At 35.8% G+C, this 27,446-nt stretch overlaps 3 protein-coding genes and 1 long non-coding RNA gene across 4 annotated transcripts; 1 reads left to right on the top strand and 3 right to left on the bottom strand.

Annotated features, from left to right (window-relative positions):
• Nucleotides 1–96: 96 nt before the first annotated feature.
• Nucleotides 97–3,430, bottom strand: LOC120577643 (uncharacterized). Its single transcript, XR_005643619.1, has 5 exons — nucleotides 3,286–3,430; nucleotides 2,940–3,006; nucleotides 631–2,856; nucleotides 463–530; nucleotides 97–364 (listed from the first exon to the last, which is right to left on the bottom strand). It is a non-coding gene; the product is annotated as an uncharacterized lncRNA (long non-coding RNA).
• A 2,361-nt stretch (nucleotides 3,431–5,791) lies between these two features.
• Nucleotides 5,792–12,315, bottom strand: LOC25500834 (protein REVEILLE 5). The gene is made up of 8 exons (XM_013589328.3): nucleotides 11,931–12,315; nucleotides 9,509–9,566; nucleotides 8,901–9,024; nucleotides 8,630–8,809; nucleotides 8,383–8,502; nucleotides 6,900–7,009; nucleotides 6,691–6,750; nucleotides 5,792–6,400 (listed from the first exon to the last, which is right to left on the bottom strand). The coding sequence occupies exons 1-8, from the start codon at nucleotides 12,170–12,172 to the stop codon at nucleotides 6,293–6,295; spliced, it is 1,002 nt and encodes a 333-aa protein (XP_013444782.1). The 5' UTR covers nucleotides 12,173–12,315; the 3' UTR covers nucleotides 5,792–6,292.
• Nucleotides 12,316–14,681: 2,366 nt separating this feature from the next.
• LOC25500833 (NKAP-like protein) lies at nucleotides 14,682–19,899 on the top strand. Its single transcript, XM_013589327.3, has 2 exons — nucleotides 14,682–16,202; nucleotides 19,509–19,899. The coding sequence occupies exon 1, from the start codon at nucleotides 14,735–14,737 to the stop codon at nucleotides 16,193–16,195; it is 1,461 nt and encodes a 486-aa protein (XP_013444781.1). The 5' UTR covers nucleotides 14,682–14,734; the 3' UTR covers nucleotides 16,196–16,202; nucleotides 19,509–19,899.
• A 1,481-nt stretch (nucleotides 19,900–21,380) lies between these two features.
• Nucleotides 21,381–25,921, bottom strand: LOC25500832 (uncharacterized protein At1g01500). Its single transcript, XM_024773759.2, has 2 exons — nucleotides 24,781–25,921; nucleotides 21,381–22,131 (listed from the first exon to the last, which is right to left on the bottom strand). Exons 1-2 carry the CDS (start codon nucleotides 25,459–25,461, stop codon nucleotides 21,901–21,903), a joined length of 912 nt encoding a protein of 303 aa, XP_024629527.1. The 5' UTR covers nucleotides 25,462–25,921; the 3' UTR covers nucleotides 21,381–21,900.
• Nucleotides 25,922–27,446: the final 1,525 nt, after the last annotated feature.

Raw genomic sequence — 27,446 nt, 5'->3', positions numbered from 1 at the left:
AATTCTATTTCCGATTCTGTAATAATACCAAAACATTATGATTACCTAATGGTAATCAACATTCACATCTATGATAATTCAAAATATGGATGTCAATTGAAAGCAAATAAGTGCCACACCAATTAAGGTAATACAGGTCCATGATTACTCTACATCGCAACATCATACAACATTACGACACAAATCCAGATAGTGTACATCACACAGACAACTTGGTACATCACACAAACTAAAATATTCAAATAATATACTACATAACACGCAGAAAACCACCATTGTTTAAACAGTTGATTTAAATTTGCTCTATAAAGCATATTCATTGAAACATATTGGACCCCAAATCATTTCCATGACAACAACTCATCTGCAACATATACATTTTGCAACATAGATTAAAAATTTATCTACATATCATACGCAATACTTAAAAATTACATGAAAGGAAATAATAAAACTGCTTACATAGTAATATTCGTAACAAGGCTTCCATAACATGGACGATACACGTTTCAATCCTGGCTCAGCATGTCCTTCAAAACGGATAAATAAATTATAAGACAGACAGATAATGAACTACATTTAAATTTAAAATACAAGGAATCCTGCTATAATAACTTGACATTCACTTACATTGTAACCCTCACTGTTGTATGCATCCTCGTCTTGGAGAATTCCTTCGTCAATTGACATTGGTGTTTGTGTCTGCCCAAGATTAATGTGACTGATGGAAGGACAACAACGTCTATTATGACCTATGACACCACAAACGCTTCAATTTTGTGTACGTTTACGTCTACCAGGAGTACCACTGGGGTTAGCTCCACAACCCTTTGTTCTTACACATTGTGGATCCAACACATTCTCGTCCGTGCTGTTCTGTGCCACTGGAACTGTATCACAATTTGCGTCGTTCCTTTTCAATTTAAGCCGATTAATTTCACCACTCAGATATTCGACAACACGGTTGTACTCATCTTCATCTTCGTATACCATCTCAGCAACAACTTTACACATTTGGAATATGCCATAATACCTTGTAGCAATTTGCGAGTCCCAATAAAGAGATCCATTGGCATAACTACCACAAATCGAATCTTAAGCAAACTTGGACCACCTTTGCAAAACCAAACATTTTGGAAGATCATCAAAATCAAGATACAGAAGAACAACAAGAATATGATCACACAGCAAACCAAGCGATTCCATTCTAAGACACGAGCATTTTAAAACAACTGGTTCTTCACAATATGTCACATGCCAAACCCTACCATCACCACGGTATTTTGAAATCGTGAAAATATACCCCATGGAAATTTCTTGGCTTTCTGTAACTCTAAGAAGCAATGATCTTTTCAGCACGGTACGAAACATAAGAAAAATCGCCTTCGTAAACTGATTAGCCACAGATTTCTCTAATGAACGTAAACTGGTCTGCATCACAGGCAGACCATAATTGGATTGGTAATCAGATAAAATTTCCCTGAACCAAAAAATGTTAAACACCTATGGAACTGTTGCACAAAACCAGTCATGTTTATCCGAGAATGCACGTATTGTCCCATGTGGCTATGGAGTGCCTCACAACGAAAGGTGGTTCTTATATCAGCAAAGAAACTTCCTCTGATGTAAGAGGTGACCCACATCTTCTTCTTTTCGTACATCTCATTGATCCAACTGTTGTTTTCTAACCCAAACTTTTGAACCATCTCAGACAACAGATTTTCAAATTTGTTAATCTCAATGTCACCCAACATGCATTTTTTCAGATAAGACATAAAATCAGGAATCCCAATGTTGGTGGAAGCATTCCTTAACAGATGCCAGGCACACAACCTGTGGTGCGCTGTAGGAAAAACCTTTTTAATGGCATTTTTCATTGCAAGGTCGCCATCTGTTATAACTGACAAAGGAGGTTTACCGTTCATTGCACTCAAAAATTGTTCCAACAGCTATACATATGTGTCTTCGGTCTCCCGCGTTACTACACCTGTCGCAAAAACAATGGTCTGATTATGGTGATTAACACCTGAGAACACAACAAACAGACAATTGTACTTGTTCTTCCGATAAGTTGCATCAAAGGCCAAAACATCTCCAAATATCTCATAATTCATACGACTTTCACCGTCACACCAGAACAGACGCTCAAGCCTCCTATCATCGTCAATACAGCTTTTCACAAACATTAGAGGATCGTCTGTGCAAAGATCTCGAAGATACTTAACTTCACCATAAGCATCAGAAAACAATGATTTGTGTTGCCTCGCAACCTGGTTGTACAAATCCTTTTTAACAAATCCTACCTTATGAAAACCCCCGGAAGCATTTGCCAAAGACTCATACATTTGGTAAGGACTTATCCCTGCTTTTCGACTACGCTCAATTTCAGCTATATCGGCCTCGCTCATTTTTCTGTACGCTGGCAACATTCCACAAAGAGTACCTTCTAACATAGCATGATTGTTTCATTTTTTGGCTCACGCTTTCGGTTTTCCATAGTTAACCCCCTATCCTCCCTGTAACCTTGACATGAACAAACAAAGGTCTTTGGACGACTTCACCATTTCGATCCCTCGCCACTTGCCCCTTACGAACTGAAAATCCTGACATGCTGGCAAACCAAGAGTAAAACATGTAGGCAACATCTAAACCAACAAATTCATATCTTTCCACATCAGCCACACAAATGTTTTCCAGGTCAATATTCATTATATCAACCATATCTTTTATCATAATCGGATTGACTTCATTAGTTTCATCCAGTGAGCCTTCAACTGCATTTGAACTTCCACTGCCATCTCCATTGCTTTGTTCGCAATTTGTGTTGTTATTACCTCCACTTTCATCTTCAAAACCCTGTAAAAAAAATTCTTTTAACCACATGCTAAGTTAATTTAAAAAACCATTCAATTTTAAATTTCACAGCTACGAAAACTTACTCTTGAAATTCTCACACCATCGCGCTCTAACAAAGGACTCACAGTATCTGAACGTCCGTCCATTTTTCTGAATACCAAAATTTTAAATGAATCAGGTAAACAGAAAGTTAATTAACTTTTCCAAAGTGTGTGCGATACATAAAACCCCAAACAACAGTAACATGCCTAATTTCTAAACAAGTCTCTACAAAAATCTTAAAACTCATTCAACATTCAAGGGTTTTAAATACGAGGGAGATCGATTGTAGTTTTCATCTACAATCCCTCCACCTCTTAACAAAACAACAATCGATTTTGCTTTTAACAAAACACAAATGAGATGCACAACAACTAAACATATCAGTACCTTGATGTTCGTTATGATCTTCAACTGGGTATCAACCTCCCTCCAGGGTATCAACTGGTTTCGCCTTCTTTAACCTCAGATCCTTCACACTTCTATGTTTTCAGTTTCTCTTTCTTTCATATTTACTGTATGCCTCTTTTAACAATTTGTTTGTTTAGTTTTTTTGGGAAAATAAAGAAATAGAAAAAACATATTAAATAAACTATTAAATATTTAATAAAAAAATCGGTTTCACCCACTATATGCGGTACAAAAGTCAGTTTCACCGAGAGAGACCTATAACACATGCTCACGCTAGAACTCGCCAGGATTGAAACCTAACAAATCTTTTGTCATAATTTACTTGTGATACGCGTAGTAAACCAGTGAATTTTAGACAAACATTTAAGATTACAACAAAATTAACATATTAATAAAAAAAATTCAAAATTGTTGATAAATACATTTTTTTTAAGATCTAAAGAAAAGAAACATTCAGAGAAAAGAAACTCATAATTACCTAATTAATCAAGGAAATCACAGTTGAATGATAAATTATCAATGCTGGATCCATTTAGAAACCACCATAGGCGATATTTTAGCATCAGATCTTTAGCAACCTTTAATTACATGGATATTGAAGAATTGCAGAGAGTTAGATCTGGATTTTAGTAGGGGCGACAGCGGCGGCAAATGTAAGGGTTGAATGAAGTTTGTAACCTAGATAAGAAAGAGAGGGTATATATAAGTGGAAGTAGTGAGTGAGCGAAGTAGGTAGGTTTGTGAAAAGGGGTTGAAAAAATCATAATTAGAGTTAGGGAAATGTTATAACTTGTACTTCAAGGCACAAGTTAATGATTTAAATATAGGAAAAATTTATTGAAATGTGTGCATTGAATTTAATATTTCACTTTTTAATCATTTAAATGCACAAAATGTTAGATAAAGTTTCTTCTTTTAGGTCTTAACACGTACTCTCAAGGCACAAGTTAACACTACCCTTAGAGTTAATGTCACAATAGTCCATGGAGTTAATAGTCATTTTAATTCTGAATGTGTAACAAGTTGTGACAACGGTTTTTAATATATTGAAATTTTAAAGGCTTAATTGCACTTTCCCTTCTTATCTTTTACCAATTGTGAGATTTTGCTCCCCTTCTTTTTTTTTTAGCGATTTTGCACCCATTTTTTGCCAATTGTGTTTTTGTTCAAAATCATCATTAAAAGAGGGGAAGGGGACAAAAGATATGCAAAATCATTCCAAAAAAAAAAAAAAGGTGTAAAATCGCACAATTGGCAAAAAGATAGGGAGCAAAAGTGCAATTAAACACAAGAAGGTTCATCTAACCAGAAAAGGGGCAAAAGATAGTGTGCAAAATCGCACAATTAGCAAAAGATAGCAGGAAAAATGTAATTAAGCCAATTTTAAAATGGTTATTGATTGTACACTATATCGGTCAAAATTATCATTTACATTAAAATATTTAGTTAATATTATCATATAGTCCGTCAATATACTTTTTTATTTTTATATAAGTATTTATGAATATCTATGTCATATCAATTTTTATATAAAAATAGTTAATGTTTAGCAACTATGAACTATTTTAACTTGAATTTTTACTTATAAAGTGAAAAAATGTTAAATAAAATAAAAAAATTCTATAAATCGAATAAAGCAAAGGCATAATTTGTTAGGGTTTTTTTTGAGAATATAAAGGAAAAAAATTAAAATAAAAAATTGGCATAAACGATAAAATTTTGAGGGGTGGAGTCTAGTAAGAAGTCTCTTCTCTAAGAGTCATGTTGATGAATTTTTTCTCATTTTATGAGCAAGTTTCTGTCAGCTCTTGATTTTCATTTGTTTTGTTCTTCTCCACTGTTCTGTTCACATGTGACTTTACTTCTTTATTTTTATTTTTCTTGAAGGATTATTCTTTATATTTTTTGTTGCTTAATTTGATTTGTTGGCTTGATTGACTAATTTGAATCAGGGTTCAGTTCTTTGGTAGATTTAATAATAAATATTTCTTTTTCATTAATTTTTTCAAGCTGAAGTCAACAGCAAGCTTGATTGACTCAGTTCTTTGGTAGATTTAATAATAAATATTTCTTTTTCATTAATTTTTTCAAGCTGAAGTCAACAGCAAGCTTGATTGACTTGTAATCCGCAGTTTATCACAGATTTGTTCACATGAATGTGATCCTCGTGAACTGAACATATTTGAGAGGGAAAAAAAAAATACAATTTTTCAGTTTTTATACTTTAAATAGAACCAGTCACTTGAACCAACCCGCATTTCATCGTGTTAGTCCAGTTCGGATTCAATCACAAAATTTGTACAAAACCAAACTAAACCGGAACTTTTAATTGATTAGAATTTTTTCTACCAAAAGTCGAACCAAACCAATCCATTACCATAACAAAATGTATTCTACCAATAACCATTAACATTAAAATTTAGAACATATTCCATTTTGTAATGACCAGTGCAAAGTGCGTCCTCTTGACAAAGGTTGGATTTGGTTGTATCAGAATAACCTGTCACGATTTGGTTGTATTAGCCTTATTCAAGTATCCACAATGCATGAAAACAAGATTAAAACTTATCTACAGTACCATTTTATTAGTTTATATACAACACAAACGAACGAGCACCTCCTAAATCCTAACATCGCTCTTCCGTACTAATATTAGAAAGAAGCTTCAAGGCGTAACCCTTCAAACCCCACTCAAAAAACTGTACAGCATAGCCTCCACAAGTAACCTAAACAGGACACTCATTATCCTGCATTCTAAGCACAGCCATCTTCTTAAGTTTTACACGTAGTCCACACGAAATACTAGGATACTATTAACTATCTAACCAATGCCTAGGACAGACAGACAAGAAATCTATCCAAAAGGCATACATATGGGTTCCATGTACATGCATGATGCAACCATCTACACTCTAAATTCTTTCAGCAAAACCTTTTGTCCTCGTCTCCTCTTTCTCCTACTTCAAGACAAACCGCTGGTAACACCCTAAGTAGACAGAACGGCATTTTCGGATTTAACAGTCATGGATTTGCTGCTTGGATTAGCAAACTTTGCCTTCTCGCAGTCGGGATCATATGATGACAGTAGCCTCTTCTGCATAGATTAAATGTTCGGGGAACAAATCAGTCAGTAGTGTATAATGCAGTTTATATTTTGAAAAGTAAAATGAAATTAACGACTTAATTGCATTGTTGTAGACAAGATTCTATCATTGTACAAGGCTTCTGGTAACAAAATCATTGTATAATTATATATGATAAAAACAGCAGAATAAAAGGGAAGACAGAGGCATCTACGTTAATGTGTGCAGTAACTACATTGTCTGTTGGTAAAAGTAAAACGCTAAGAGAAAAAATACTATGGCTAATGAAGATAACACTTACATGATCCTCAAATTCAGGACTCGTTAAATTAATGGAGAGGTTTCTCATCAACAAAAGTGACTGCACAATAGAACCATGTAAATTATTCAGACATTAGCAATGAAATTAAAGAACAAAGATTAAGACCCCCTTTTTAACCCATGGACCGGCGCATGACAAAAAGAAAACAGAATGACACGGAGGCAAAGAAAGGACTTCAGATCAATTACCGTTTCAACATTTATTGGGTCCATCTGTTTTAGCCTCTGTAGTTGATTGGTTGAATTTGGATCAAATACACTGCCAATGAAGCGGTATACTTGAGCAAAATCTGGCATGACTGCAAGGAGAAGGTGAAATAGGAGTAAGGCAAGAATCCATGAAACATGAATATACTAGCAAAAATATATGCTTAACAATCACAATATCAGATATCCAGCATTACAAAATATATGAACTTAAAAGTATTAATACTGTTCATAAACATTCCTAGTTACTCACACATTAGATTATGAAATAATCAAACTATGATGTAAATGACTAAAACATACTACTTTGGTATTAATGTTAGGAAAACAGACAAGTGCTTATTATATGCACTGCTCACTCTAGACAGTGAATTCACATTTAATAATAGAAAACAAATTGCAGTCCCTATTTTATAAGGCATGGGTTTGTTGTATCGAACACTTCTCACCTAGCCCTTCTTGTTTCTTGAACCCCGACAAGATTAGAACTACAGATTTAGGGTTTTGGCCCACCTCTTCATATGTGTGGTTGATGTAAAACTATCGAATAGTAACTGCAAAACAACTCTTATCTATATCACTTTTAAGTGAGCAGGAGCACTGCCTTGCAGAAGCCTGTAAAATTTTACTTTTTCTCCCTATCCCACACCAAAACATCAGCAGCTTTAGGGTTTAAGTTTTTTGTGCTTCTTAGAAAATTGTGTATTTTAGCAATACATTTGCATCCTTAAACCAAAAGCTTCAAGGAACACCGTGACACTCCTTATGCATGTTTCCTATTATTTTCTTAACAAGAACCCATTCCAAAACTCGTGATTCAACATGATTGTTGTTCCTTGATCATAGATACATTTCATTGAAACCCATAATATCTTCGGCCTGTATTTTCGGCCAGGGAGAATTCATCCTTCAGTTCAATTTAATAATGTTGTATTTGCATAGATAGATTCATGCAGATCACAATAAAATTAAAAGTTAACACTCAAGTACTTCAATATCCCACTCGCTCAATCCCTGCCACACACCCCTCTTGTAGCTTTATGAATCTATTAAATTTGTTGTTCACGATTGAGACTTTACAAGGACCGCAATTTCTTTGGCCAAGCACATATGAGTTCAGCGTGGATATACTAGACTACGATGAAATAAGCCTAGTCTAACTGATAAAAACCTCACACACAAGTTCCTTCCTCCACTTGTTAAAATCCTAATAAATGAAAATATTTATTTTCACCAAGTTGAATCTTGTAGAAAACTTCCACCATTGCATAAGTATGACAGACAATTGGGAGATGTCAAAACAATCGAACTATGGTTTTCAGAATTTGGTTATAGTTAATTCAATCAAATCACAAGAAGCACAACACTATTACAAACAATCATAGGATCCTTTATAAGATTAATTTATTAAGCTATTGTGTTAAGCAGAATCAAGTTCAAATTAGAAACAAAGAAGAATTCTAACCTTTAACAGGCTTGCCCGTGTTGCCTTCATTAATCCCTTTACTACTTTGCTTCTCATTGCTGCTGCTATAGCAACAATTAACAGGAACGGCTTGTCCAGATCCAGTCCATCCCGTGTCATCTAACAATCAAAAAACTTTCCAAGTTAGCATAACTTTCATCGTTGCTAGAACAAACAAAGTGAAAAAGTCCAATTTTTAATGATAAATGTAGGGAAAAAAGCATAATGGCGTTCAGAACAAACAAACCTGTAGTCACTTGAGGCAAACTGGCTGGCGGTGGAGCATTAAAATTCAGAGATGATAAAGGCAGATTAGTAACTGGTGTACCAAGCACAGATGATGAATCTGTGCTATAAATGTAAGTTGGGTCAACAAAAGCAGATGAAGGTTGCAATGTCCCCATGACTTGGGGGGATGCAGTAGGAGCTGATAATGCAAAAATAAAAACCAGTGTTATTCCATAATTCATACAATAGACAAAGGCGACTGGTAATCAAATATGGTCGAGTACGCTTACCGTTTTTGGGAGCTTTTTGAGGGTATGGGTGAGCAGCTTTTCTCTTTGGCCGAGGAGGAGGTACATGTTCACTTGTTCCACTCTTCTGAACTTTGAGAAAATACTTCTGTGCATGACTTCGTATCTACAAAAAATAATTATGCATAGAAGGGTAAATAAAGGAAAATTTGAGGAACATATAAGGAATGTCAACATATTCATCATAAGGAAAAATGATAAAAACAAACACTACACTCATTACATAATTCAAGATGAGTAAATGACTTTATCACCTTTCGTTTAATCTTAATTAACCATTCAACAAAAGTAACAACCAAAAGGTTTATTTCTTAACCCATCATCAACTGTCAGGTTTTTTAAGAAAAACATCACAATTAACATAAGTCCCCAAGTACTGTTTGGAAATCACCATGTCACTGTTCTATTCAAGTATATATTCAGTAATGACACTGAATAAATTTCGCAAAATACACAGTATTGAATTCAAAATTTAAGAATGATGAAATACTGAATAAATTTATTATTTAAATGCTCTGAAAGAAACCAAAACCATCTAACGTCCAATAATAACTTGTCCTTTGTTTCCCTTTGAATTTTATGATAATTACCTGGATAACTGTTTTTGAACCAACAAAGGCTTCGATCTTCTTCCAATCACGATCGAATCTGAAATTAATCATCAGTAACACAGAAGAAAATGAGCACAAATAAACCACTAACCAGACACCACAAAACATGGTATAAACCACTAATCAGACACCGCAAAACATGACATAGCACTTACTGGAGAACACAATCTACTACAGCCTACACTCACAAATGGTAGAATCAATGTCAATTCTATGGATTTCCCTAAACTCGTATCCGTGACCATTATATTTTCTAATATTTTTCTCAAGGTAGTGAATTATGCAACCATGGAGTTTCGAAAGAATATAAACCCTAATTCTTTCAATTATTAATCTTCGCATAATCTGCAAGCTATAAAAAAATTAATGTAGATGAAACGATGTCTATAATTAAAATTAGATAATGAAACACTGTTTGAATCATGATTGAATCAGGTCTTTCCTCACATCCCCAATCATGCATTCACATACGACCTAAGAATCCATCTAAAACACATTTTCATAGCAGAATCTGCATTTTGCAGACTGTTACTTAAATGAAGGGGGCAGCAGCCTTATAACTCGGGTATTAACTTCAAGCAGTGGTACTTGTTCGATGAGGGATCCTTAGAAGAGAAAGACTGTAAGAGGTTACTATTATTATTGTGGCTGAAAAGTTTAAGTAAAAAACGTTGTAAATAAATAAACCATAAACACGAGAGGCCATAACCTGAAAATAAAGGACAATTTCTATTTCTATAAACTATAATACTTACAATCCCTCTTTCAAATCATTATTTCAATTCCCAGTCTCCAGTAGTTGGTATTAAGTAAACTAAAATCCCAATTCTTGTGAATAGTGTAAACATTACAAGGATCAGAATAAAGATTGTAATCAACGCAGGAAGAAGAGTGATAATAGTAGACAAGTAATTGAAGTGATTAAGAATGTGGGGAGAAGTCTAGATTATCATTCCATACTAGAATGCAACCCACGCCTTTTGTTACAACCCATTTTGATTTAGAAGATGTTGCGAGTGTCACAATGCATAACTAAGCAAAAGACAGGGGCCATCTTCATTGTATTTTTTTTACCTTAAAAACTTCAAATCACTGTCACTACTACACAAATCCATATTCTTCCAACTCAAACCTTTTACTATATAAACATCATTTCCTTGCCGTTTCAAATCTAAGTTTAAGTAGAGAAAGATAAACCCAAAAGAAAAACATGCAAACTTTCTTCACAAACTGAATGAAAAATTTAAACTTTGTTGTAAACAGATTGAAAAATGTTTCATTTGGTACTACCCAGAAAAGAAAAGTGAAGACGATTTTGAATACAAAATGGTGGTGCTTTAATTACGATGTGAAAGAGAGTGATAAAGGCTTACAGAAAGTTGACGAAGAAAAGAACAATATTATATACATAGCGCTGCCACTGGAAGTGTGTATGTAGGGATGTGGATTCAAACTAGGATTCCGCACTTCTCAACATACGACACTTATGTCAGTGTTTAGCAGCTAGACTCTTCAAAACCAAAAAATAAATACTAGTAACAATCAAACTATATCAAATTTCTTTTTTGGAAAAATAGGGTAAAATTGTTGTAAAAGGGGGAGTCTTGGCGGTAAAGTTGTTGTCATGTGATTGAAAGGTCGCGGGTTCAAATTCTGAAAACAACCTACTGTGTAAAAAAACAAGATAAGGCTGTGTACAATACACCAAATGGTGGGACCCCTACCCGAACCCTGTTTATGCAGGAGCTTCGTGCATTGGGCTGCCCTTTTTTTCTTTGGGTAAACTTGTGGATAAACTCCAATTAAAAAACCAATTTTGATCATTGAAAATCATTGGTCTTCACTAATTACTTGACTGATTAACATTCCTGACTCACGACCAAATATCACCTTTAATCATCAAGAAAACTTGAGAACAGTGAAATTCCACAAAAATATAGGCAATCGCAAATTTTCATAAACCCCGGCGCTGTTTTAAACAACTTAACGAGCAGCTGATAGCATAAGCAATTATCTTATATCAGCGCTTATTATAAGCTATTTCCATAACAAAAGATAAAATAAAGTCAAATTGTTTTCGAATAAGCTATAAGATCCTGAAGAGCTTATGGAAATAAGCTGAAGACAACTTATGAACAAGTCATAACTCATAAGCGATTTTCATAAGCTCTCTCGAACAGTAGATAAAATCAAATAAGTCCCAATTCAAACAGGCCGCTAATCTTTTTCCTCAATAATAATAATCCTAAGTAAATGTAAATCCAAACAGACCCTAATTCATCAAGAAAATTCAAAAACACCAAAATTCCCGACATAATCATTTTCCACAATATTCAATAATGATACAAACAGAACCTAATTAATTAACAATATAAGCAATTTCTTCTTCAATCCAACTTACAATTGAAGAGCTTCTAGAAACTTATCATGCTCCTGATCAGTCCAACTCTCTCTAGATTTAGTAATCGTATATGGTTTCCGGATCTTCTTATTAGGATCCTCAGGAACGGTAGATGCTGCGGCGGCGGTAGTAGATGGCGGCGGAGGTGGTGGAGGAAGATTGTTAACACCGGGAAGAGCCATAGTTGAAGGATCGAAGAAGTAGAAACCTTGTGGTGTTGGATTAGGGTTTATAGATACCATAACCAAAACCGTAATTTCGATTATCTCGCGTGTATGTGTCTGTTGGTGTAGTTTACTTTACTGTTGCTCTTGTCTTTGTTTTGTTCGCAGTGTTTGGTATTTGATAAACGACGAAGCGTTGTAATGGACATTCTAGAAATTTGTTGGTGGTTAATGACTGTATGTATGTACACGTGACATCAAGTAAAAACAATGTCGGCTGCTTTTTTCACTCCCACAAAACCGATTTCACTATTTGTTTTGCATTTTTTTTTTTACACAAGTATTGAACAACAAAATAGAGAAATGTTAAAACAGTGTTTTTGGCATAGGATAAGAGAATAAAAATATTGTATTAGAAAATTATGAAAAGTAATGAATTTAAATTTTAAATATTTAAAATGACGTTGAATCCAATGCAAACATGATATTTTTGGTTTCTTTAACAAATGTTTTGATGGTATTTTTGTTAGCATAACCCAACAAAATAAATGAGTGAATAAGTAATTATCTCTGAAATTGTAAGTTGTGTCAGTTACCCTTTGACATTAACAAAATTTTAATTATCCTTCGAAATTGCATAACATTAATCAATTTCGTCTTTCGTGGTTCTGTTAAAGGCGATGATGTGGTTATTTGATGCTGACATGTCAATGCTTGCTGGCAAAGGGTAACTGACTGAATGAGAAAAGTCACGTATATAACTTTTTTATAATTTTTCCCCAAATACCTCCCTAATTTCACCCGACATTCCAAAACAACCATTTGTCTTTTGCTTACCCTTTCAACACTTTCAACCGCGTCCAACCAAAAGTCACATGAACTACCACCAATCGTCGCCTTGCGTCCTCAGTTGCGGATATCACAATCTTCATCATTCTGTCACCGTAAGACCCATATACATAAGGTACGCTTCTCATAAGTTATGCAACCTTGTAGCTATGTTTTTGGTCTAAAAAAAAACTACCATAATGGTGGAATTGGTCTATGTTTTGTATCTAAATCTTCCTGTTTGAATGGTTTTGCATGTTAAAGATTTTTTTTTTTTTTATAAATAAGGTTGATATGGGAATAATCGTTCTCTTTTACCATTTTAATCATCCTATTATCGTTTATATGCGATATTATAGTATTTGAATGTTGTTAATTCGTTTGATTTTGCATGTTTATATGATGTATGTTTTTTTAAGGGTAAGTTGTTATCGTTTATATGGGGGCATATCACTTGCATGTATCATGGAGGGAGGTCTGTAAGAAATGGAAGAGGTAACCATGAATATACAATGAAAGGACGACGTGTGTGGGGAGGATGTAGACCTAGACCTCTTTTGCATATTTGATATTGAAAGAATGGTTGTGGAGTGTGGTAATTATGGGAGTGTTGAGGGTATGCAGTGGATGAAGAAAAAACTTGGCGAAGATTATGATTTGGGGTTGATGTCATTAATTGTTAATAGCGACGTTGTCAACATGGTTGACGCTGCAAAAGAAATGGAAATTGTGTTGACGTATACGTTACTCTTGCACATTATGTTATGGAGTGTGTAGAGGTGGAGCCTATCATTGAAGCTGAAAGGGAAGAGATTGAAGAAGCAATGATGTTGGCTAAAACTCAAATAAGAGCGTGTAAAGTATCCAAAGAGCCAGAGAAGAATGCTGACATGGAATTTGTCCAAGGACTTGTTAGGGAAGTTCAAACACATACTTAAACAAGAGTTGATTTAGAGCCAGACGATGTTTTGGGTCAAGAGTCTCAAGCAAGGCAAGAAGGTCCAGAAACCGTTTTCATTAACCGGTCTCAAGCAAGTTCAAAAACATACTCAAATCATCTGGAGTATTGCGACTACAAAATAATTCAGACTTCTGGAGATTAATGGCTTGCACCGAAGCTTCTTCATAAGTAGTCAAAATATTTTTCATACAAACATCCTCACTCTCACAAGCTTTAAAGAAAAGAAAACAATCGTCTGCAAAGAGAATGTGAGAAATAACTGGTGCATTTGTGCATATCGAAGTACCTCTAATATTATTGCAACGTTCAGCTTCACGAATAAGGGAGGAGAGTCCTTCAACACAAATGATAAATAAATAAGGTGAGAGAGGATCCCCCTGACGGAGGCCGCGTCCTGGCACAATAGGACCCACTGATGCTCCATTAACCAAAATCGAGTAATCAACCGTCTCAACACAAAGCATAATCCAACTAACCCATCGAGATAAAAAATCCCATTTGAATCATGATTTCTCGTAGGTAATCCCAATCTAATCTATCATATGCTTTACTAATGTCCAACTTAAGTGCAACATCTCCACTCTTTCCCTTTACCTTAGCCTTCATATATGTTTATTATATACATGTTCATCTAGTTTGTTACATTTTTTAAATGGTAAAAAAAAAAATTAAACATTTATGTTTATTACATTTTTATTTTAATATTTAAATTTATTCTTATTTATTTATTAAATGTTTTGTTTATATTAAAAATTGAGAGCATTTTTTAAAATAAAAACCAGCCCAAAGAAGGTTGGTTTCTTTTGCGAATATTAGAACCTAAATAACAATCCAATTTGCACATTTTTACCATGGCAAGACTCTCCTCCACCATCGAAACCCCTTACCAACGCCATAGACACAACGATCGCCGCCGCACTCCCGACTCCGATGTCTCCAACGATCGCCCTCGCTACCGTCGTAGCCCTAGCTACGACTCCTACGACGATCGTCACACAGACCGCCACCGTCGCCGTTCAATATCCCCTGAAAACCGAAACCCTAGACACCACGATAACGGAAATTCAAACGGAAACCATCTTCCAAAGAAATTCGGACACCGTAATAACGGTTCCTATCTCGACCGCAACGATTCTCGGCGTAACGAGTCTGAATCTGATGAAGAATTGAAGGGATTGAGTTATGAAGAGTATCGCAGATTGAAGAGGCAGAAGATGAGGAAATCGTTGAAGCACTGTATTTGGAATGTTACGCCGAGTCCTCCGAGACGCGAGAACGATGATCTTGAAGATTATGGTAAACCTGAAGAAATTTCTGAGATAATTGATGTGAAGAAGGATAAGGAGATTAAACAGAAAGCAAAATCTGAGTCTGAATCGGAGGAATCTAAAGAATCTGATTCGGAATTGAGGAAGAAGAGGAGAAAAAGTTATAAGAAGTCGCGTGAAAGCGATAGTGAATCTGAGTCTGAATCAGAAGTGGAAGATAGGAAGAGGAGAAAGAGTAGGAAGTATAGTGAAAGTGATAGCGATACCAATTCCGAAGAAGAAGATCGTAAGAGGAGGAGGAGAAGGAAGAGTAGTAGAAGGAGAAGGAAGAGTAGCAGGAAGAAGAGAAGGTGTAGTGATTCAGATGAGAGTGAAACTGATGATGAATCTGGCTACGATGATAGTGGAAGAAAGAGGAAGCGATCGAAACGGAGTAGAAAAAGTAAGAAGAAAAGTTCTGAACCGGTTAGTGAGGGTTCGGAGGAAATTGAGTTGGGTTCTGATTCGGCTGTTGCGAAGATTAATGAAGAAATTGATGATGTTGATGAGGAGAAGATGGCTGAGATGAATGCTGAGGCTTTGAAGTTGAAGGAATTGTTTGAGTCACAGAAGAAACCGGCTTTGGATGATGATGAACCACCGGTTGGACCAATGCCGCTTCCAAGAGCTGAGGGGCATATAAGTTATGGTGGTGCGCTTAGGCCGGGTGAAGGAGATGCTATTGCGCAATATGTTCAACAAGGGAAACGTATTCCCCGGAGAGGAGAAGTGGGTCTTTCTGCGGAGGAGATTTCGAAGTTTGAGGAACTTGGTTATGTGATGAGCGGTAGTAGGCATCAGAGGATGAATGCAATTCGTATTAGGAAAGAAAACCAGGTTTATAGTGCTGAAGATAAGCGTGCTTTGGCTATGTTTAATTATGAAGAGAAGGCTAAAAGGGAGCATAAGGTTATGGCTGATTTGAATCGGCTTGTGCAGCGTCATATTGGTCAGGATGTTGGTCCAATTCATGATCCTTTTGGTGCAAAAGATGGTTCTGATTGATATTCATGTATGTTAGCTTGTGTTCTTTCGCTTTATTTGTAGTTGTTTTTGTTTTGCTGACTATGTTATTCAGACAATCTGTTTAGACTGAGAAAATAGAGATATAGAACTTATTGTCTTCGTTAACTTAGCAGTTGAATGAATATTCAGACAATGGTGTATGTTTTTTTAATAAATGATTAAGTAACTACTATATAAACAGCTTGGTTTGGTTAATACTGTGTATATCTGATTATGTGAAATTGCTATAGATTGGTAGATTTATCATTTATTGCAACTTGTCAAGCATGTGGAGTGGTTTTGATTTAAGAAACTAGTTGTAAAGCATGTTGATTGGTTTTGATAATAGAAACTAGTTATTTGCTGCTGTCGTGTTTGTGGTTGAGGAAATGATATTACCCAATTTCGAGTTTCCCTTCGTGCTTTTTGGCTGCGGATTGCTCATGTTCGTTGGTATGGTGTATAATGATATTTTTATTGGGTTGGGGCCTCACCTTCCTGGAGACTCAACAATATTGAACTTGTTTGTTAAATCAGGGCCAAAACACCATTCTTTTGATTGCTGCTGTTAATGTTTTTTTTTTTTTTTTTTCTGAATGGCAAATGTTAGTGGTTAGTTGTTGGATTAAATTTTTTCTCCTTCGCCTGGGTTTGAACACTTGACCTCCTTATCCCTTGGCTCAAACCAATTGAGCTACCCAACCCCCCTGGTTGATGTTATATGTCCAGGATTTGAGGTTTAATCTTCTGAGTTCTGATACAAATTGGATTCTTTTCACACTGTTGAAATGTGAAAAGACAGGAGTATTTTTCTAGCCAAGTATGTCCAAGATTAAGGGTTACAAATTGAAAACTGTTGAAAGTGACGGGAGTATTTTGCTAGCCAAGGTTTTTTGTACCTGAAGCCTTGCCTAATACATTCATTTCACACTGTTATCTGGCTATCTATTCCTTTCGTACCATGTCTCTCATTTTCTTTCTATAATTATCCCTCTCTTACATCTCTTGGTGCAACCTGCACACATTCCAAGTGGTGTTTGAATAAATCTATATTGTTTTATCTGTAAAATGTTATTTTTACTTTTTATATTCCAAGTGGTGTTTCAAATATAATGATTTTCTTGCATGCCGAGGCTGTTACTCGTATGTATCAAATATTCATCCTGTTATATTGTGCTTGTAACTCGTCTACTGCTTTGTGAGATGCAACCTAGCAAAATGAGTCTCCACAATGTTCAGACCATTCTAATTTTTATTTTTTTTTATGGTCATCGCATCATTCTAGTAGATACCTCAGAAAAACTAATCCTTTATTCTACTAATGTTTTTGGTTCAAAAAATCCATGATGCAAAAGCCAATTTTTTTTAACAAGGTGCAAGTGCATGATGTCACAATTGAGTGTGATAAATCCATGTTTGGGAGAAAAAAAGAGGGAAATACTTTGGAGATTTTTAAACCCCCAAAAATTGTGTGTGTGGGGTGGGGGGGTTAACTTTAAAGTACATTTTTACTGCAGCTCTCTCTTGTAAACGCCACTCTCCCTCGATTCTCTCTTTCTCTCTCTCCATCGTTCTCTCAGTCGGTCACTTTCAAGATTAAAAAATTTCACCGTCTTTTGCGGTTTCTGTCCAATTCTCACCATTCATTACCTCACTCCTTCCATAGTTGCTCTATTTTTTTTTTGTTGAAATTGATTAATTGATTTTTGTTTCTTCATGAATCGTGGTTAACAAAGCTTGCTTGAGTGTAGGCTTTGACTAGTGCTGTGAGTTCATTTTTGTTGAACCAACACAGAAGTGTGTTTTTGCTTCTTGCTTTACAAAGTTATCTGGTTTAATGCTTGAGTGAAAGATTTTAGGGTTTGTTTTTCTTTCTGAGATTGGGTTCTCAATCCCATCTGTTTCTGGTTTTGTTGATAGGCCGTCGTCGGTAAAAAAAACTAGTTTTAGATTCCTCTGGAAGTACCAGAGTTGCTAACTGCTCTAATTTTCACACATATCACAGAATTTTATGAATGAAAAATTTCAGCAAACAAGAATCTATAGCTTTTTTGTCACCATTGTAAGAGATCAACTAGTGTCATTTCATCTTGTAAAATGATTTATGATTCAGATTTTAGTGTATTAATTAGGTTGGATTAATCAGTTTAATGATAAACAAACAAAAAGAAAGCTGTGGTGTATTGTACTTACCAGCACTGGAATCTAGATAGAAATTTTATCAGACTGTATCAATATGTTCGATAGATATGGTTGTATTTCTTGATCAAGAAGACCTCTTCCATTTCAGTTGATTTTTGTTTTCTCAGAAGGAAAGCTATATTTAGAGTGTATCTAGAGCTTTTGATTCATATATTATGACTGCTTCATAGAAACAGAATAATCCTTTGCACACTAGGTGGTGCAACTTTGGACTATATATTAAATCTATGATAAATGGGTAAATGCACTGCCATTTTTGGCAAGCCAATCATTAGGTTAATATAAAAAGTCAAAATCCCTATGCTCGTTCTGATATTCTTGCTGCAAGCAAGACTGCCATATGTTTTATTTGGTTTAAGTTTATGTGAAGTATTTATGTCTTACTAATGTAATATGAATTTTTCTTACTAAGAGAAACTTGAACACCACCCAAACAGAGGATGAGACATTAGATGTTTTTATAATGTTGCTTGGGATCAATTCTGGGACATACTCTTCACCGTGAACTCGAAGTTTGAAAACTCTCAACCCTGCTGACCTCTTTTACGTAATTGTGAAAGCCAAGAGAAAGATATATATCAATATTCACTATCTGAGTTGTAGAAATTCAAATTCTCTGGGACATACTCTTCACCGTGAACTCGAAGTTTGAAAACTCTCAACCCTGCTGACCTCTTTTGCGTAATTGTGAAAGCCAAGAGAAAGATATATATCAATATTCACTATCTGAGTTGTAGAAATTCAAATTCTTGCTGTCAATTTGAATGGGTTGTTTGTACATGTAGACTGTCCTGTATGCTGTTTCGTGTTGGCATACATATATATATATATTATGTAAGTCATCAAATGCGCGTGTGGCTGCACTAGCGGCTGCACTATTCTCAAATCTTGAGTATTATTTTAATGCATGAATCACATCATACCTGAGTTTCTTCCTCCGCTTCTCTTTATCTTTAACTTGACAACCTTCGTTAGTTCAAACAATGAGAAACTTGCTCTGGTGTTGCACTCATTTTCTTCCTTTGTTCCTTTACTGGTCTCTGTTGCTGCTGTTGTACCTTCCATTGTCTTTTCTAGGTTTTTCATCTTCTAACAACTCTCTTATAAGCAGGTGATGAAGGAAAGTGAGATAGGAGTTGTGAAGTGATCATGGAAGAAAACGTCATCAGTTGGAGATAAATCAATTGCAAAGGATGATTGAGCATTGGATTTGTCATGGACTCTTGTGGAGCAAGAGTGGAGAGAAGTTGTTTAGGAGAACTCTTGAGAAGATGAAGAGGAGGAGGATGGTGAAGAAGGATGCTTTGGTGATGCAGCTTATAACTGAATCGACTGATTAATTTTTCCGCCTTCAATTTGTTTTTCTACATTGTTTTCTCTGCTCTTTTGGTGTTGTGTTCCATAACAATTGAGGTTTGTTTTGAAAGACAGACAAGATTCTGAAATTCTAGCTCTATAATAACTTACTTTCTGGTGAAGAGAAATGGAAAGCTTTTTTGTTATCTTCCTCTTTGTTGTGTGGATGTTAATAAAGATTTTTAGAGGCGTAAATGAAAAATAATATATTTATAGGTCTAAAACTAAACGAGAGTAAGGTGAAGGAAGAGCGGTAGTGAGAGAGTGCTAAAGGTGACAGAATATTCCGTGTCTTTGCTCAAGTCATGGTAAGGTGAAGAAAATAGTTTAAAATTTGTAGCCTACCAATCAGAGGGCATACCAGCATGCTAAATCTATAAATTAAATATGGTTAGGTAGTGAGTTGTGTTAATTCTATTATATGTGAACTATGATCTCCACAACGTTTATTGAATTTGTAAATTGGTCTATCTAGTTATTTAATTATAGATGACCAATTTTGTCTAACATGCACAAGTAAAGTAAATTACTTTTCTTTTGCTTTTCGTCCTTGCTATGTAATATTTTGATGTGTCCCACCCATTAGTGTATGTAATGCGATTATCCATCATCCTACATTGAAAACAGTTGTGTATCTAAAACTTTGGATCAGAAGTTCAAACTTTGAACCCTCTCAAAAAGGGATAGCTCAACCCCTAATATAGCATATTTTCAACTCAGATTTCTCTCTGTTTCTTTTCTAATTTCACAGTCTTTTCTAATTAACAACATGCATCATTAGAAACATTTGCAACAAAGAAACAAAAGGCAGGCTCTGTTAACAGATACTTCAATCAAGAATAAAGATACAAAATGAACATGTCATAATAACTAGATGAGTAACAAAAAATTATCTATGAAAAGATGGTTCTAATTCATCTTGACAGTAATAATAAATTCTACATTCTTTTCAATCAAACTAGAATAACCTAGGTGAATGAGCAGAACAGACTGTGAACCAGACCTAATCAATGGTGCACATAGCCAAATTCTAATTTGAACAAAGGAAACACGATCCATGGATACGATCACCATTCGATGTTGAACCAGACCTAATCTAATCTAATGGTGCACAATCCATATCAAATGAAAATTGATTTTCTTCATATTCTTCCCCTCATCGTCCATCTCCGGCCACCAACACCTTCCACAATCCCCACTACCTCTCGATGCCTCATTTCATCAAGTTGCCCATCTGCATTTGAAGCCACTGCATTAATTGCATGCAAAACCAACAGCTCCAGTCACATGGGAAGCCTACGATTTAGCAGTCCCTGACTGTAGTAACCTTTTGATCTCAAGGCTGCCAAGTTGCGGGATTTGTCTTCGACCACCAGATCTCACCCAAAGATGGTGCATGCTTGGATAGAACAGATTGTAGGTCCATTGTGAAACCCTTCTCAGCAGTTCCATCGTTGCAAGTCAGAGAAGCTGTAGGCGATTCATGCAAGACTAAGCAAAGAGGCAGTTTCACGGCTGGCTAAACAGAATCAGATACATATACACCGTTTACCAAGTGAATCCTCAAATCCTATGGTCGGAGCACAACCTTACTATTATCGGATTAGCTGAATATAACTCGTAATCATTGAATCAAATTGAAAATGAAATTCACTAAAAACGGCACATAGTTTTAAAAAATAAAATAATTTACCATGAGAACAGAAATATACAAATCAAAATTTGCATAAAATATCTACAGGCAAACAAACAGTAAAATCTCGGGACATGTTTACACTTCACATGTTCACACTTAAAACCTCTCTCAAGCATGCAGGCCATTTTTATTTTTATTTTAATGGCTGATGCCGGCTATTTAACACTTGTTCCTGTTGGCATACTACATTATCCATCCTCAAAGCTGTGCATTATTTTTTTTGATACTTATTGTTGTTGGAGTATCAAATACAGCTTATATAAAATGCAAATCTTCACGTCTACGCGATACATGAACGCATCCGCACCAACCCTACAGAAACTAAACAATGCATAACCTTTCACTCATCTACAAAACTAATGGTTCATGCATTTGAGGCATTGATGATCCAACTCCAGTATATCTTATTCGGTTTCTCATTGAACTAGAGCAGCAAATTCATTCTTATCGATTAGAAAAACCTCCTCCTAAAATTCCTGGTTGTTGTTTGGTATGATCGCATGAGTAATCCAACGCCAATCCCAAGCCCTACACACACCCCAAGGCCAATTCCAACACCAACTCTAACACCAGCATTGAACCATGTGAGTTGTCCGTCCTCGCCAAGATACATTTCTTGAGAGTAGAAACCGTTCGCCATCTTACCATCAAGATCATAATCATCAACTGCAGACCCTGTTATCTGCAAGATATCATTAATGTAAACAGTCAGCATTTAAGAAATTCAAAGACTGAGATAAGAAGTGAAGCTAGACCAGTAAGTAGTAACTACCGATATATTGACAGAATGAAATAAACAATGCACTTAGTAACCAACAAAAAATAGAAAGTTGAGTAATTTTACGGAGAAGCGGAATCAGTATAAGAATTTTAACATAATTGAATAATGAAGGCAGTGTTACCGATCCCAAATAGCAGAGCAAAGCAGAGCGACTGACTCAAAATCGGTACAGTGAGGTAGCAAAAGCAACTGGTGCGATAAAATATTACAGGATGAGTGAGACAGAGTGAGATAGGCCCAAGCACTGTTATGATGTTTTTTTACTGAAAATTCCTAAAATACCACGATCAAACATCTGATGTTTAAATTTAAGAGATTTTGGAATTTCCAATCTCATCAGAAGGCGTGGCACTATAGCGGCCGCCACAAACAGCTGTTATTTGGGATGTTATAGCAGACGCTACACTAAACTGCTCTACTAATACATGTTTTGTAGAGACTAGGGCCTGCTCTGTTACACTACACCACTACAGCACCGGTATAGCGCACTATTGACAACACTGACAGAAGGTCAAATCCTCAGCCTTTTGATTAAAAGCATAAGGAATAACTGAAAGAAGGGGTACAATTTCTATACATTCAACCATAATGCTTCAAGCAGCAATCAGAATAGAAGATAGGAACCAGTTCAGCATACAACACTCAGCATGAAATTTGTATAACTTATTGGAAAAAACCCAAGTCCCACATCGGATAGACAAGACTCTTGAGAAGAGTTTATAAAGAGGAGGCAATCCTCACCTTACAAGCCGGTTTTGTAAGGATGAGTTAGGCCCCAAATTTCAACATGGTATCAGAGCTTGTCGAATTCAAGGGCCGCCTAAACCTATTCACGCATCAAGCCCAAAGAGTGCTGGGCGTGAGGGGGGTGTATTGGAAAAAACCCAAGTCCCACATCAGGTAGACAAGACTCTTGAGAAGAGTTTATAAAGAGGAGGCAATCCTCACCTTACAAGCCGGTTTTGTAAGGATGAGTTAGGCCCCAAATTTCAACATAACTGAGTTTATCACTATCAGCATTGGATAATTAAGTATTATGATACCTAATTATCTACTAAGAGCACCAAATAAACCGAGGGGGATGCACAGCCCCCAAACTTAGTCCATGATAGCTTATTTTAGGGTAAATTTTATTTTTGTCTAATTTGACCACTTCCAGAGAGAGCTTTTGAACATAAAAATGGCGAATATTTTTTCTCCAAAAAAGAAAGCTTTCCAGCTTCCAAAACAGGGTTCATTAACATACCAGCAACGGAGTCAGAAAGTTCTTATGATGCAAAAATATAATCAATCTGTAGCAGTGTTATCAACTATGCTTCCTATTGAACTTCTTTTCTTTGTAAATCATCAGTCATCTTTATGTAGATGTTACTGATAGGTCTACTATTGTTAGTAAATGGGTGTGTTCAGAGATTGTTAGGCCAAATAAAGCATGCTGCCTATAAATAGAGAGGAGTGATTAGAGAAGTGTTGCCATTGTTTGTAATCAAAGGGGATTCTTCCCCATCTTCGATAAGAATATGGCAGTTGGCTCTATCAGTTACCCTCTATTAGCAAACATATCTAATTAGTCCTCAAGAAAAATATATGCCTAAAATTAAAAGATATTGATTACGAATGTCAAATAAGGCCTCAAAAGTGTTAACTAAAACTCAAAACGCTATAGAAAGGATCATAACTTCTGAACCAAATGATTGACAATTTATAGGTTCGTGCCTTTTTTTTTTTTGCGAGACTCTCTTATTTAAAGGACTAACCTTACAATGACCTACAACTGCAGAAACCAAGTTGGAGATTCATTCTTACTAGGTAGTGAAAGTACTAAACCGGGTTGTAGTATAAAAATGTTACGAACAAAAAGGATTCATAAAACTATCGCTTCATAAAGGATTCATTATGAAACAAAAAGTAATAAAACTTCACATATTCCATCAGCATACTTCCCTGATCTAAACAGCTTATTAGAAAATGAAATATCGAAACTTTATTCTTTATAGTGTAGCCAAATAGTTAGAAGTGTGTTAGTGTGTAAGAAATATAATGACGTTGACATGCTAAAGATCCATCCTAGTTCTCCATGTGTCATGCATAACTCAGAAATTATAGTGTTGTCAATCACCTATAGCACGAAATAGCTATGTGATCAACTTCAGGTACGCGGTGCCGTGCTATAGGTGCAATAGTGCCGCTATTTGACAAAACTTTGTACTAAATAGCATATCACAGAATAGAAAAATAATAATTTATTCAAATTCCGCAATGCTAAAACACCACTATAGTCACCATTTCAATCGAAAGTGATTTTTTATCCTAGAACATTCAACTATAGCCACCATTTCAATCAAAAGCGACATTTTAACCTAGAACATTCGACAAAAGTTGATAATATCATAATCACAATAAGATACAATTGGATGCACCACAAAACATTTTTACAATTCAATGTATAATAATTAAACTCAACAAATAAAACAAACCTACTAATTTAAATTGAGAAATTCATACTAAATGAATAAAATGCTTTTTAGGAGAAAGAAACAAAAAAAGTACCTGCAATTTCGGGTGTGGAATTAATCCATTCATAGCACTAACATGATCCTTCTCCATCATATTCATTTCCTCATCTTCAGGAATAGCATCCAAAATAGCATGTCTAGGAACTCTCCTCCTAGGACTCAAAGAAATAGTCTTACTCAAAATCACAGGCACACCAGAACAACATCCAGCAACATAAACTTCAACTGATGGAGCCGAAACACCGAGCTTCGGCCTGAAAAAAGCCGAAGAACCCGATCCAATCGACCCAACCGCCACATGACAATCCATATCCCAACCAGACCCATTTCCCAAATCAACATCCAACCGTTCCAATGACCCACATAGAAACAACACATCTTTCTCATACACCTCAAATTCAGCACCACCTGTGATTCTCACATTATCAGTGCTAACATAGGTAACCTCGGCAGACTCTTTATCGACACGGTCACGGCGGAGCGGAAGCGGCGGGGCGGAAGAGGGTGCAGGGATTGGTGAACCGTTGATTACAAGAGAAAAACCGATTTCACGTTTTGGGTGACATAGTGTTAAACATTCCGGAACACTATCGATTAAACAAGGTGAAATTCGAACGTAGAAAAGACGAATTTCGAGCCATGATCTATGACTCTTTAGCGTTGAAAAGCTCAATGAGTTTTCACTTTTTGAAATCGCTTCTTCGTTTTGATCCATGTAGAAATAACTTCAAAACTTTCAATGACCCTTTTGCTTTTTGATGAAATTGGAAATGACCCAGATAGTAAAAAAGCGATTTTTAATGGAAAAAATCGCGTTTTGATGAAATTGAGAATGACCCAGAAAGAAAGAAAAAAGTGAAATTTGATGAAATTGGGAGACCCAGATGGGAAAAAGTGAAATTTGATTGAAAAATTTGTGTTTTGGTGAAATAGAGAATATAATTTGATGAAAAAAATTGGATTTTGTTTTCCCTGAGAAGGGAAAAAGTGGTGAGGAAAAGAAGGGGGTTTAGATTGAAAATGTAAAAGGAAATGAAAAGGGAAGAAAGAGAAGGAAATAGGGTTTTGTGATGAGGGGTGAAAATTAAAAATAGGAGTTGAAGTAGGTTATTCTTGGAAGTGGTCAACTCAAAAAGGTGAGATGGAGAAGAACGAAGGAATGGACAAGGGTCGTCTTTCTTTCCTCCGTAGTTATCTACTATCTAGGGTTATTACACTAGTTTTTAAAAAAATTTAAATAGTACATTTGACTTTATACCATTTCAATAAACTAAACCAAATCAAACTGATATTAAAGTTCGATGCTTTGTCTATGGGCTAGAAGATTTGACGTGGATCAATGAAATTGTTGTCGATTTGGTTGGTGACATGATTGTTCAACAACATATCGCGAGGACCTTTAGGGTTGATCCACAAGGGATGGCTGCGAGGACCTATACCTCTCATGAGTTATCTCTTCTTCTTGTGTGGGGTGTGGAGAAAGGGGTATCATGATGCAATGTGATCTTACTTGGAGTTGACTTTGGGTGACAATGCGGGTCGCTCGAATGAGTATCAATAACTTTCCACGTGTTTTAGGTGTAGGTTTAGATCTTCAATGATGCGATTCTCGTTCTTGAAAACTTTAACCAGACTGTAGAGAATATACTTCTTTCCACTGTGGTTCGTGGTGGTGGAGCTGTCACTGTTAGTGCTAGTGAACTTGTCAATCATTGAGTGCAAACTAATGATGACGACAAAATTTTTCGTCCATCAGTGTTGTCCAGAGAACAATGCTAGGAAGAAGGTTTTGCTGTTCCTTAACCTTGTAAATAGTTTTTTGGATTTTCTGTGTTTTGATCTTTAGATAAAAAGATAAGGAAACTTACTTTTCCACAAACGACACCGCTAATATAAGGTGATCAAAATGTTGGCTTATGTCGCGCAGCAACCGCCAAGATGTGAGTTGGGGGCACCTGTAGTGAAAACACTCCAACACTCAAGTCAGCATGAGAGCAAACAGTGGGAGGTAAAAAAGAGATAAAAGTTGTGTACCTTATGTTTGTGATGATGAATGTCTTTTATATGCATGGGAATGGAGTCTTTGGACGGTTGGTGGAAGTCGTTTCACCTTATGCACTATCAATGTCAAGCTCATGTCCGCTACATGTCGTTGAGTCGCTAAAGAATCAAAGATCCTCAATTATCCATTTGATATTGAGGTGTTGCTTTCTTTGTTTCTTTAGAGCCAAGAATTCAACTTTCTAACCTTTAACAAGATCGTAAATTTTTCTTCTCTTCATCCTAGCTCACCACCCCTCTAATATTGATATTGAACTATTCACCCTAGCTCCCCAACCTTTTGATATTGATTGGACAAACATTTTCATCCCCATCTTGATTCAAAACAACATCCTCATTTTCTTCTAAATCAAATAACCATTCAATTATCATTCTCATTTTTTATTGCTAGTCACGCCTAGGTTAAATCCAATGCTATACAACCTGTCAACCACCACTCTCAATTGTTTGGATTGAAAGTCAACATGGCCCCTAACTTCTCCTTCAACAAGAGCCACCTTAATGGATGAAACTAGAACAAATAAAATACGATTGTCATTTCATGTATGCACGTCGGAGGAGGAGAAAACACGATTTCAACAAAGACACTACAAAGGGTGAGAAGACTTGTTTATGAAGGGGTAGAGTATACAACAAGGA

This window comes from Medicago truncatula, chromosome 8 (genome assembly GCF_003473485.1).
Source record: "Medicago truncatula cultivar Jemalong A17 chromosome 8, MtrunA17r5.0-ANR, whole genome shotgun sequence".
In the NCBI taxonomy this organism is placed as follows: Eukaryota; Viridiplantae; Streptophyta; class Magnoliopsida; order Fabales; family Fabaceae; genus Medicago; species Medicago truncatula.
The sequence above is the reverse complement of the archived record's forward strand: the minus strand, read 5'-3'. Positions and strand labels throughout refer to the sequence as shown.

Excerpts from the sequence above, each read along its gene's own strand:
- LOC25500834 (XM_013589328.3), bottom strand. The coding sequence starts at position 12,172 with ATGGTATCTATAAACCCTAATCCAACACCACAAGGTTTCTACTTCTTC. Across the intron at positions 9,025-9,508 it reads GTTCAAAAACAGTTATCCAG|ATACGAAGTCATGCACAGAA; the intron begins GTAATTATCATA and ends TATTTTTTGTAG. Across the intron at positions 8,503-8,629 it reads TTTGCCTCAAGTGACTACAG|ATGACACGGGATGGACTGGA; the intron begins GTTTGTTTGTTC and ends TTTGATTGTTAG.
- LOC25500833 (XM_013589327.3), top strand. The coding sequence starts at position 14,735 with ATGGCAAGACTCTCCTCCACCATCGAAACCCCTTACCAACGCCATAGA.
- LOC25500832 (XM_024773759.2), bottom strand. The coding sequence starts at position 25,461 with ATGGATCAAAACGAAGAAGCGATTTCAAAAAGTGAAAACTCATTGAGC. Across the intron at positions 22,132-24,780 it reads TTCCACACCCGAAATTGCAG|ATAACAGGGTCTGCAGTTGA; the intron begins GTACTTTTTTTG and ends GATATCTTGCAG.